Source organism: Crinia signifera, chromosome 6, assembly GCF_055691185.1.
Source record: "Crinia signifera chromosome 6, ASM5569118v1, whole genome shotgun sequence".
NCBI lineage: Eukaryota > Metazoa > Chordata > Amphibia > Anura > Myobatrachidae > Crinia > Crinia signifera.
In genome coordinates this window covers 274,272,367-274,285,192 of record NC_139222.1, presented here as the reverse complement: position 1 = coordinate 274,285,192, position 12,826 = coordinate 274,272,367, and the positions used below count along the sequence as shown (strand labels likewise).

At 39.7% G+C, this 12,826-nt stretch overlaps 1 protein-coding gene across 1 annotated transcript in view; it reads left to right on the top strand.

The window, feature by feature from the left end:
• Positions 1-6,270, top strand: part of LOC146007284 (hemoglobin subunit alpha-5-like) — a 37,890-nt gene extending 31,620 nt beyond the window's left edge. The window contains exon 3 of the mRNA XM_083145630.1: positions 6,121-6,270. Within this exon, the coding sequence (XP_083001756.1) occupies positions 6,121-6,249 (129 nt within the window). The 3' untranslated portion in view covers positions 6,250-6,270. The remainder of the gene's footprint in view (positions 1-6,120) is intronic.
• Positions 6,271-12,826: the final 6,556 nt, after the last annotated feature.

Below are 12,826 nucleotides of genomic sequence, written 5' to 3'. Positions count from 1 at the left end.
GTGAAAATGTCTGGCTACAGATGTAAGTTGTTTTAGTCTGGATATATCGGTGCTCGCATTTCTGTTTGTACCGACATGCTCCAGTATGCGTTGCTTCAGCATGCGACTTGTCATGCCTACGTATTGTGCGCCACATTTACATGTTATACAATAGATTACACCCTTAGTCCGACAGTTGATGTACTGTTTAATTTTCATACATTTGCCATATCTGTCTTGGACTTCTTTGGCTCTCAACATGTATTGGCATGCCTTACATACCCCACATGGATAGGATCCTGCAAGTATCTAACTCTGTTAGAATCTTAGTCCTATCTAGGACGGATAATTAATTATATATCCACTTTTAGGATCATTTAGTGACCTTTGCCCACTCATATGCATATGGCCAACATTTTTTCATTTTCATTTTTCCATTTTTTCATCACTCATTCTTCCCTAACATTTATTATCCTAAATCACCTTCCTATCTACATTTTTGTTTTTCTATGAAGAATGGTCGTTTAACAATAATAATAATAATATATCTCTACTTAAGCTTGTTTTTATTGGCATATGCGATAGGGTATCAATCTACCCTTAAGGACACACATATGCCGATTTTCTCTTTTGGCTCTGATAATGTGGGGTTTTTAATTTATGTCTGAAAAACTGAGACACGAATCCTGGACATACATATGGAATAAACCATATATTCCACTGTATATCCTGCTCTGATGATCTATTTTATGGTTTCTTTTCTTTTCCTCTGAAACTCTGATAATCTCAAAAATACTCTAAATAAGTAACTAAACCCTCAAAGTCTACATTAATGTATATTGAATACTACTTATTCTTGTTACTATGCTCTGCTTCCCCCTTTTCCTGACAAGGTATTATTTTGGACCTGTTAAGTCTAACCTTAGACGGATGCAAAGGATTTATCCTCCCAAGTGATTAAAATTAAATAAAATCAAATGGAAAAAGAATTAAAATAAAATTCAACAAAATAAAACAAAGGAAACATATTCTTTTGTCTCCACCAACAACAATAATAAACAATTAATTATTTATTATTTCTCTCCTACCTTAACAATTATTTCCCCTTTTAAGAGATATATTTAATATCTTTACACATTTGTATTAGTCTTAACCAGTAAGTTGAATAGGAAATCAAAGAAATCTAAACGGATGTCTTCTAATGAACACGCCAATTAATGCAATCTACTATGACTCTATATGCCACTTTTTGTTTGTCTGTCTAAATTAGTTTTTAACAAACTAAAATGTATCTCTTTTATATGATAAAACATTACACATGAATATCTGCTGTAAAAAACAAGCATTCTTTCTGGGATAGGGTGCAAATGAATTATAGCGTAATTACCCTGTAATAATGAACTAATTATCCAATTAACTATGCAGCAGTTAGGATTTAAAAACACAACGATGTCTGTGGCTCAGCAGGAAGTGAGCAAGCCCCGAGGAGGGGCGAAACGCGTTTTCCTCGCCACAGGCACCTGTACTGCACCCCTGTTAGAGCAGACCAGCTACACGCAAGCATACTGTCTAACTTTCAAGCCGCGCCGAGTGTTACAGCTCCTGCTGCCCAGTATCCACCGCCCGGCTCCTGCACTCTGAAGCGCTGAGAGCGCACATCAATACCCGATGCCTGCCGCCCGGCTCCCTGCAGCACTAGCATCCAGCTCATAGAAGCGCTGACAGCGCACACCAGTACCCTTCTTTTGCCATCCGCCTCCTGCAGTGCAAACACCTAGCACATTGAAGCGCTGACAGCGCACATCTATGCCTGATTTCTGCCGCCGAGCTCCTGCAGCACTGGCATCTAGCACATTGAAGCACTGATATTGCACTTCCATGCCTAACCTTCGCTGCCTGGCTCATGCTATATTGGCACCCAGCACTGAAGCGCTGACAACTTATACGGCTGCAAATATCTGGTATCTACCATTCGGCTTGCCCTGCTGGATAACCACCGGTATACTGAGAGGAGAGTTACCCCTTTGAGACACTGCGCAGAAAGATAAGATACTATCATTTAATACTAAATATTTTTGAAATGTTAAACTTTCCTTATCTGTCTTAAATCCATCTCTCACTTATATAGCCAGTCGGGGAATCACTGCACTGCCTTAGAGCAACAGTTTTTGTAGACTGTGGTGTGTAAGCAGCAGAGGGATTCTTTATTGGTCCAATCTGTACCTCTGCCCTGCTGCCAACCTCCTCCCCTCTTCTATTCACTGGGCATCCGCTGATGTAAGATGTTCACTAAAGGGGAGATGATGGAGACGAGCAGAGGCACCTTGTAGATTTCCATATTGCATTTGTATTATTCCAATTTACAAACACCAACAGGTGCTTTACCTCTCGCAACAAGTACTTTATCTCTCCCTGCGTGTCTTCCATCTTCTCTCATTCACTGACACGGTCCGGCTCTCAGCTGCACTGCTATATGCAACAACTGAATCCGTGAGACTAAGGATGTGAACAGCAGAAAGATTTATATCTATCTCTCCTGACCAATTTTCAGGTTATATGATATCTCTCCCCTGTTCTCTCATCCATCACCCGCTATTCAGAGAATATGATGATAGGACAGCAGAAACAGGGTGAGCACAAAGATATTTAAGCCGTCTATACTGGAATTTTCAATTTCCTTCTTTTTGGTATAGAAAGCTGTACAATCTCAGGTGTGCTAGCACGGCAAACCGATATATAGTTTTTCTGTTGTTGCAAACCTGGAATTGATACAGATTTGCACATACAAATGTTTGTTGTAATTTTCAGAACAGAAACTGTTACTAATGTTGCGTGCAACACTGGTTTAGAGGCAATCTAGCCATTTATTATCGGATACAATATACAAGTATCTCTCTGCTTTAATCCATCATTGTGAACAGGGGTGCAGTTATCTGCCTTTTTAGATTAATGTTGTTTTGTCTGTGTGTTTATGTATTGTATGTAAATGTGTGCATATCACTCTTTTGATGGCATATACTGTCCATGATCGCAAAATCTTCTTTTTTTAGATAAAAATCAATTAAAAGCTAAGTTTTAAGCAAACTAATTAATCACTGAACACAGTAATTTGGACTACACATACCTTATACTACTCTTTAAGTGTGCCCCCAAAAAAAGTCTTCTTTCTCTACATGTGCTTTTCTATTCTGTGTGTCAAACAGGTACTTTAACTTATCTTTATTCCCTGACCATAGTATGATCAGGTCATCGATGTACGTATAATATAGCTGAATTTTATTGCTCACTTCCACATAAGAAAGAAAGATTTGTTTTTGACATGGAACATATACCCATTCATGAACGAGGGTGCCACGAAAGATCCCATGGCACACCCCGTTCGCCTTAGGTAATAGTGCCCGTCGAAATAGAAATGGTTACATTTCAAGGTAAGACCTAACAATTGTATAAAAAACTCAGTGTCAGGTCGCGAATTCCAGGGGTTGTCAGTGATCAATGGTTATCCGCCAGCAGCCTAGCCTCCTGGGGTATGCTGGTGTACAGTGATATGTACAGATCAACCGGAGCAGAATAGTTCTGCAATAATAACTGATGAATAGGATGCTGGTCACAAAGTCCAATCCCCAGTCCGCCTTCCCCAATGGCGGTGGAAACAATGCAATAGAGGTGAGTATCACAAGGATACAAACAGGGATCGGTCCTCACTACCAGCGCTCACACAGACGTATCTACCACACCTCCCTTAGGGTTTAGTGGCGATCCTCTTCTCCAAATTAGGGATTTCAAGGGTTAATAACCTTGGACCATTCTCACACTTCAGATCCTCACAAGATCCTCACAAGCTCCATCCCACGATGGACATCCCACATAGGAAAAGGAGAAGAATATTGCGCAATACCACTTTTATTTTTGCACACAAATAAAACAAATCAATGATAAAAAACAGATCCAGGCGAGAGGAGAAGGGGTAGAATTTACCAGAGTTGATGGAGAACCAGGTAAAAGGCTCTCTGATGGGCATAAGCGGAGATAGTTGTTAACCCGGGTAATCACAGCGCCAGTCCAAAAAAAGAGATGACTCCCTCTCCAAATCCCCATGTCCAAATGTACAACCGCTCCAACGCGTTTCGGACACCAATGTGTCCTTTTTCAAGGAGTATGGCTGTATGTCTCAGTCCACCTTATTTATAGGGGAACCTAATCAAAAGGAAACCAATCACAAACTTTGCACATCCTGTTTACAAGAGTTGTGGGGATTTTTGTCATTTCTATTTTTGCGAACCCCTGATGAAGTTCCTTTAGGGACGAAACGCGTTCGAAATGTCAGTTTGCTAATTTGAAATATCTGGAATGCACTACTGAACTTGTTATGGTCTGGAATATCGACTACTGTTATGTGGAATAAGAGACTTTTTAATAAATGTGTATAAACTTTGGACTTTACTTTTATTTTACTTTGAAGCTTGTCAAAGGCCTATAGAGACCCAATAACTAAAGGTCTGAACAAGGGCACCAACTTACGACTGCTATCCATATATATATATATATATATATATATATATATATATATATATATATATATATATATATATATATATATATATATATATATATATATATATATATATATATATATATATATATACGAGTAGAAAAATGGGAGACACTCACCGGACTTGCTGAAGCAAAAGTTTTTACTGGTACATACCAATTTTCAAATCACCATGTGCATAACAGTGGGTACAGGTCGACGTTTCGGTCCTGGCTGGACCTTTATCAAGACCCCCTTTCTGCCTCCTCCAGTGTGCAACTACCCAAGCTCCATGTGGGTCTTTTATACCAAAGGTACACCACTCCCCCTAATCACAACAGGAAGTGTACTGAACATATTAATCAAGCAGTAAATGTATATATTTCTCCAAGTCATATGAACGGGGACCACATCCCTATCAATCACATATCATAAATGATAAATCACAGGATACATCACTATTATTCCTATGCTCTTACCATATACATAGCGTGCACTTAATAACAAACAGCCGGAAGTGTGTATCAGAAAAACGCTCCTACTTCAAGTGGGAACTAGGTCAGTAGCCTTTGCATTACCACATACTGTTAAGCTGGCCGTCAGAACATACTTAACTGCGGCGCTACAAACTTCCGTTCGTCAGAGCAGAATTTCTCCTGCTGCATGCCCGACGCGCATCCGCCCTGCGCGCGTCATCACGGTGACCTGTACCCACTGTTATGCACATGGTGATTTGAAAATTGGTATGTACCAGTAAAAACTTTTGCTTCAGCAAGTCCGGTGAGTGTCTCCCATTTTTCTACTCGTATATATTTGGAAGCACCCAGGATTGGGACTTTCTGGCTTCAGGCACCCCGGCAGTTGGCTCAAGGATTGGGAGAGTGCTATCCTCTACGATATGGATATATATATATATATATATATATATATATATATATATATAATGTAGATGTGTAGTGCTGGAGGCACTCAACAGGGGACTTGGTACGAGGCAAAAAAATAGCTGACATCACAAACAGCTATATAGTGCACCGTGGGAGGAGCTACAAGCGGCCACGCATGCGCAGCAGCCCTCCCGTGACCATTTTGGATATGGGCATAACGCTGGGCCACAGCTACTAAAGCTGAGACCGATGTTGTGCGGTCGGGGGACCAGCCGTTTCTGGTGGGATTAGGGCCGGCCCACCGGGAAGTGGCCCGGTTTCCAGCCAGGGCCAATCCGCCCCTGTGGGGGAGCTATAGCAAGCTTTACGGAGAGATAGAATGGAGAGTGATAAAGTACCAATCAGATTGTAACTGGTAGTTTTCAAACACGGCCTGTAAAATGACAATTTGCAGCTGTTACTTTATCTCTCTCCAAGTTTTGATACATCTCCCCTGTATACAGATGGAGCCAGTCTTATTGGGTGCGCCAGCTAAGCATACCTGGCGGCTGGCTCACACACTCGCATGTCCATTGCCGGGAATGGGCATGTCGAATGGTGCGCCAAGAGCCTGGCTCTATCTGTAACTGAATACTATGACTAGTCCTCATTAATGATGCTTAGTAACAAAGAAATTATTTCTATGTACTAGATATTATTGTAATTACAAAAAAAATTGTCTTCTAGATGCTGGGACAACCCATCCAAGTGACCCTGGCTGCCCACTACCCTGAACAGTTCACCACTGTTACCCAAGCCGCCTTGGACAAGTTCCTTTGTCTCGTGTCCTCTACTCTGTTGTCCAAATCCAGATAAACTGGTCCTCCCAGAGTGAAAGCTGGGAGTTACAATGTCTTTACAGCATCACTTTATTCAATAAACTAAATTTCAGCAATTCATATTGTAGTTGTCTACGTTACTCATTGTTTTTAGATGTTGTACATTTTTGCTTTTTTTAGAATTAAAGTTTTTGGCCAGCATGTATGGCCAGCGATGATTTTCACATCGCTGGCCGAAAAATCGCTCAATGCATATAAACTGAGCAATTTTTAGGGGGGTGAATGTCTTTCCATAATAGGAGACTATGGAAAACCATTGACTCATCCTGTCAAACAGGATGATGGACAGTAGAGGCCGACGATGATGTGGGAGTACGCATCAGAGCTCACCACTCATCGCCCGGCCATACACATTAGGGGATTTTGAGCTAATAGTACTGTAGTTCAAACGTCAAAAAGCGAGCTGCTTTCAGCTCAAAATTGATCAGGGTGTATGGGTTTTTAGAATATAATAAAAATAATGGATTGAGTTTTATTACAGTAAAATACCATATAAATATCATATTTATCCAGAATTTATAGTACTTTATTTGTTTTCCTCTTTAGTGATATTAAATAATGGCCACATATATATACTTCTTTGCTGTAATACAGCTATTGTACATTTTTTTAAACTATATGATACAGTGGCTTTATGGTCCTGCATAAAATGTAATAAAATACAATATAAGTATCAGCTTTTATCAGCAGGGGCGGATTGGCTCTGGTGGGAAACCAGGCTATTTTCCAGTGGGCCGGCCCATTTCAGGCATGTAGCGGCCACTCTCTCCCCTTGCTGGACCGTGGACCATGCGACCGCCATCTCTGTAGATAGCTGCCGCTGCACTTTTGCCCAGAAGAAAGATGGCCGCAGCCAGCCACCACGGGTGTTACAGCAGCCAGAATGGGTGTGGGAGGACTGGTACGCATGCACAGCCACACGTGTGTGTGCGCAGCTGCTCACGCGTGATCTGATCCCCAGGAGGCAGCTGCACGCAGGAGTTGTTCACACGCTGGGGTTCAGATCAACATTAGGATGGGTGGCGCCAATTCTGGCAGAGCTGAAGAGCAGAGGCAGGTGTTAGTCATTAGCCACTGAGCAAGTACTACAAAAATAACATTAATTATATATATATATATATGTATATAGATATTGGGGTCACAGGGCGGCACTCCTAGGCAAAGTATAATCACGGTGACTGGTCCATAAGTTAAGCAATACAGAACACTTACCCCCCCCCCCCCCCCCCCCTCCATTGCATGGAAGGAGTCAGACCCGGCACTTCAGGGGTGTTGATGAAAACTGACACTGGTCATATATATATATATATATATATATATATATATATATATATATATATATATATATATATATATATATATATAGGAAAAAACCAGAAAGCGCACAGGTGAGCTAGTATGAAAGTACAAATTTACTATTAATAACAGGCTCACATACATGTAAGTTTGAGAAAGCAGGTATGCGGTAATATAAAAACCAGCACAGCAGAATCCACGATCAGAGATAGGCACAGCGGCAGGACATCAGCGGCTGGAAGCGGAGAACCCGGAGACGCTACAGCATGGATAGCTGAGATCAACGTCAACGTCAACCCAGGAACGCGCCAACGCGTTTCGTCAGCATATGACTTTGTCAGGAGGCGTGTCTTGCATCCACAAGGATAGGATTTATATACCCAGCGACAGGCATGTTAAGTGAACTTTCACTAATCATATTAAAGGTATATACCCGCATATATTGTTAAACAACGAAATGAGCAACAATAATACATTGAATGAATACATAGTAAGAGTACATAATAAAAAATACAAATACAGTATACAATAAAATACATAATGAAAAATACATGAAGACAAAAAGTACTTTTATACATTATTTAATAAAAAATATATATATATATATGTATGTAGAGATGAAGGAAGAATCAACACAGCATTGCACAACACCGACAAAATGATCAGGACTAAGCACAGACTAAGGGGTATACGCCCAACTACAAAGTCCAGCACATCCCAAAAATAGTCAGTGTCAACAGTGCAAAAAAGGTACTATGTTGATACCTTCATTCATCCCTAAAGGAGACATGGTTTTTAAAGTAAAAATCCAATAAGATTCTCTACGACTCAATTTGGATAAAATATCGCCACCCCTCTCATCGAGGGTAACATGTTCCAAAGCTTTGAAGGAAAAGAAATCAAGGTTAGAATCACAACATAAAGCAAAATGACGGACCACAAACTATCGACTGATGAAATTTCCCTTTTAAAGAAAGGTTTATCTTTTGCACCGAAAAATGGACCTAATCCGTTTGAACTGTTCATTGACAGCAATAAATTTATTAGATCTCTTACATTAAAACGCCATTTTGCTAAAAATAAATTTATTCCTGTTAGCGATTCTAATCCTATTAACAAAACTGATCTGAAACCAAAATCGTTTTTTTATCCTATTGAGTCCAGGGGTAATTATGTTGACACATTTTTTAATCTCATTAAAACAGATTTTGAAAAAATTTGTGCTAATAAAAATCATAGCATTGATAATTTGAATAATAGCGAGAGACGAGCCATAAAAGATCTGGAAGAAAACCATCAAATAGTAATTAGAATGGCAGACAAGGGGGGGGGGATTGTTATTTTAAATCGTTCTGATTATCTTGATGAAGCTTATAGGCTTCTTAATGATTCTGTTACATATTCCCGTATAAAAACAGATCCCACCTTACTTATTGTGGAGAAGGTTAAAACTCTCATAAATGAGGGACTCTCCAAAAAATTTGTTTCCATGAATGAGGCGAAATACATTGTCAATGAATTTCCACCTTTGGCTATTTTCCATTTCTTGCCGAAAATCCACAAAAGATTGGACAGACCCCCGGGTCGTCCAATCATTGCCGGCATTGACAATGCCACTTGTAGATTGTCAGAATATATTGACCTTTTTATACAAAAATACGTTATTAATTTGGGGTCTTATACAAAAGACTCCACACAAATTTTGCTGTTTTTAAAGGATTTTGTTTGGCGCCCTACATACAAATGGTGCACCATTGATGTGGAAGCGCTGTATACTTCCATTCCCCATGAGGGGGGATTGGATGCGATCCGTTATTTTTTGGACAAAGATACTAGTGTGGATCCTGCTTTCAGTAATTTCTTTATTGAATGCATAAAGGTGGTTATGCATAACAATGTATTTACGTTTCAGGGTGAATACTTCATCCAGCAGTGTGGGGTCGCTATGGGGACCCCATACGCTCCTAGCTTAGCCAACCTTTATCTAGGCAAGTGGGAGGAGTTAAGCCCAGAAATTAATTCCATTTATAAGAACAATATTATTTCCCTCCATAGGTATATAGATGATATCCTTATTATATGGGATGGGGATGAGATTTCCTTTAATAATTTTATTTCTGCTATTAATATTAATTCCTATAATCTTCGTTTCCCCTCTAATTTTCACGATCACAAAATAGAATTTTTGGATCTCTTGCTTGATACTTCTGAAAATACCATCATTGATACCTCCACATACATAAAACAAGTTGATAGCATGAGGAAAATGACAAAAAATCAGAGGAAGAGGGGACAGCTCCAGATAGGAGTAAATTTAAGAAAAAATCAACTTTTAACCCAACACACAGTCGGGGATGCTTCCTAGAAACATTTGGAAAATTGGTAATGGAGGACATTGAAAAAATTTGCAACACTCCAAAAAAAACTAAAAAACAAAATATGACTAAAGCTGAAAGAATAGCGATGAAGACTCTTAAGGAAAACGAGGCCCTAACCATAAAACCCGCCGACAAAGGCGGCGGGATAGTGGTGATGGACACCAAGAAGTATGAGGAAAAAATTATTGAGATGTTAAAGGACACCGAGGTGTACCTCCCCCTACGAAAAAATCCCATTGAAAATATCAAAAAAAATCTTTTCAATTTTGTGGACAAATATTTCTCTAAAGGAACCCTCACTGAAAAAGAGAAAGAATTTTTGAAAACGGAGGATCCCACATTGCCCGTTATATACGGGCTACCCAAAGTTCATAAGGATATTGATGATCCCCCCTTAAGGCCTATAGTTGCAGGAATAGGGTCAATTACCTCAAATCTTTCGCAGATGATAGATCACTTCCTGCAGCCAATAGCGCAGAGAGGTAGATCCTTTTTGAAAGATACTACTCAAACCCTAATCGAAATAGAAAAGATAAAATGGGAGGAAGGGGACCTCCTGGTGACAGGATATGTAGGATCCCTCTACACGATAATTGCACACGAGAGGGGTTTGGAGGCTGTAAAATATTATCTAACACAGGAGGACATGTCGGAAGATCTGAAGGAGTTCATCTTGGAGGGGATAAATTTTATCCTTAAGAACAACTATTTTTTCTTCAAGAATGACTTCTTTCTCCAGCGGTCAGGGACCGCGATGGGCACGAAATTCGCACCGAGCTTTGCGATAATATTCATGAACTATTGGGAGGAAACCCATATATGGGGCAGGCTCGGTGCGGGTTTCGTGTCCTACCATCGTTACATAGATGACGTACTGTTGGTATGGCGAGGAGGTAGAGGGAGTCTAGACCTTCTTTGCGAATCCCTAAACCAAAACGATTTTGGGATAATACTAACTTTTGATATTAGCGAAACGACTGTGAATTTTTTGGACTTAACATTATTTTTGGAGGATGGGAAAATATCCACAAAAAATTACCAGAAACCCACAGACACCAACTCTCTAATACGAACTGACAGCAACCACCATCCTAACTGGCTGGCATCCATCCCAACCAGTCAATTTCAGAGGATCAAAAGAAATTGTTCAAATGAGTCCTTATTCCATGATCAAGCAGTCCACATGAAGGATAAATTCATCAAAAAGGGATATAAGGAAGAGAAATTGCAGACAGCCTTGGAGAAAGTCATCAAAATGGAACGAAAAGATTTACTAAAAGGAAAAAAGAAGAAGGATGATACCAAACAAGACTTTTCCTGCTCATTCGTTACTACATTCAATGATGAACATAGGAAGATCGAGAAGATACTAAACCATCATTGGACGGTCCTAATGGCAGACCCTGTCCTTAAAACCTTCCTTCCAGAGAAACCTATAGTGATATATAAAAAAGCGCCAAACCTGCACAAACATTTAGTAAAAAGTGCCATAACTCCAAAGAGCATAGGTCCAAATATTAGATCACAAGGTTTCTTTCGATGTGGGTTATGCATAGCATGTAGGAACTGCACAAGCAAGGAAGGCAGCAAAATAGAAACCTTTGTATCATGTACTACCAAAAAAGAATACAAAATTAAAAGCTTTGCCACCTGCAATAGTAAGAATGTAATTTATCTGCTACAATGTAAATGCGAGAAGCAATATATAGGTAAGACAAGCAGACCCCTGAAAGTGAGATTAGGGGAGCATTTCAGGAACATTAAGAATGGGCTGGAAAGCCATTGCATGTCGGCCCATTTTAAACAAACTCACAATTGTTCCATAAACGATCTTATCAGCTTCAAAGCAATAGAACAGGTAAAGGGCAATTGGCGCAAAAACAACATCGATGTGGCACTAGCCCAAGCAGAAATGCGCTGGATCTACGAGCTCAAAACCCTAAATCCTAAGGGACTAAATGGGGATTTTGAGCTCAAGTGGTTCATGTAATAAACAGGAGCACTACCCCATAAAAAAACAAGGAGACAACATTTCTCTTGGGCAAAATTAAAAATAAATATGTCAAAATTGCTTAAAGGGATTTTTAACATGTATGCCAGAATAAAAAAAATAAAAATAATAAAAAAAAAAAATCTTTTTTAAATAAAACAAATCAAACCCCTTTTTATTGTGTGCACAAAATTATATGAGGCAACAATTCTGATAATAACTGATGTAATAATTGGTTAAGAAATAATATACTGAATAATGATAAAATAAATCATACTAAATGTTAAAAATGTTAGAAATAGGGTCTTAGCACAAAACAGTGCATGATATCTTTAAGTATACCAGGTAACATGGATAGAAACAAACCCAGGTGGGAACATGAATGAATTCAACAGACGGAAATAAAAGTGACCACGTGACCACTACCACCTTAGCCTTGACAAAGATCCCGCTGCGGATCGAAACATGTTGGCGGCAGGTGGACGTGGTCTCTATTAAACACCTATACTTTTGCCGGGACGGAATTACAAATATCTCCGCAGAATCTTATTCTTGGACAGAGCTACAGAAATTCATATCAGTTAACAGCAGCATCAAAAATCCCTCTCTGCAAATATCCTGGACCGGGACGGAGCTGCAAGATCTTTATCTGCCAAATTGACATCAGCGCACAGATCCCCCTTCACACTGGAAGCCGGTCCCACGGCTGCAGCAATTGTCGGGGAGCCTGATAACACTTCTGTCTACACAGACGCTTCTGTCTACACAGACACTTTGGATTACAAACAAGCCCGGATAGAAGGAGGTTTTAAAAACATCCTCCACTCCCTGCATACACATGGGACAATTCTGACTTGGTACAATCTACTTGAATTTTTATGTGAGTGAAA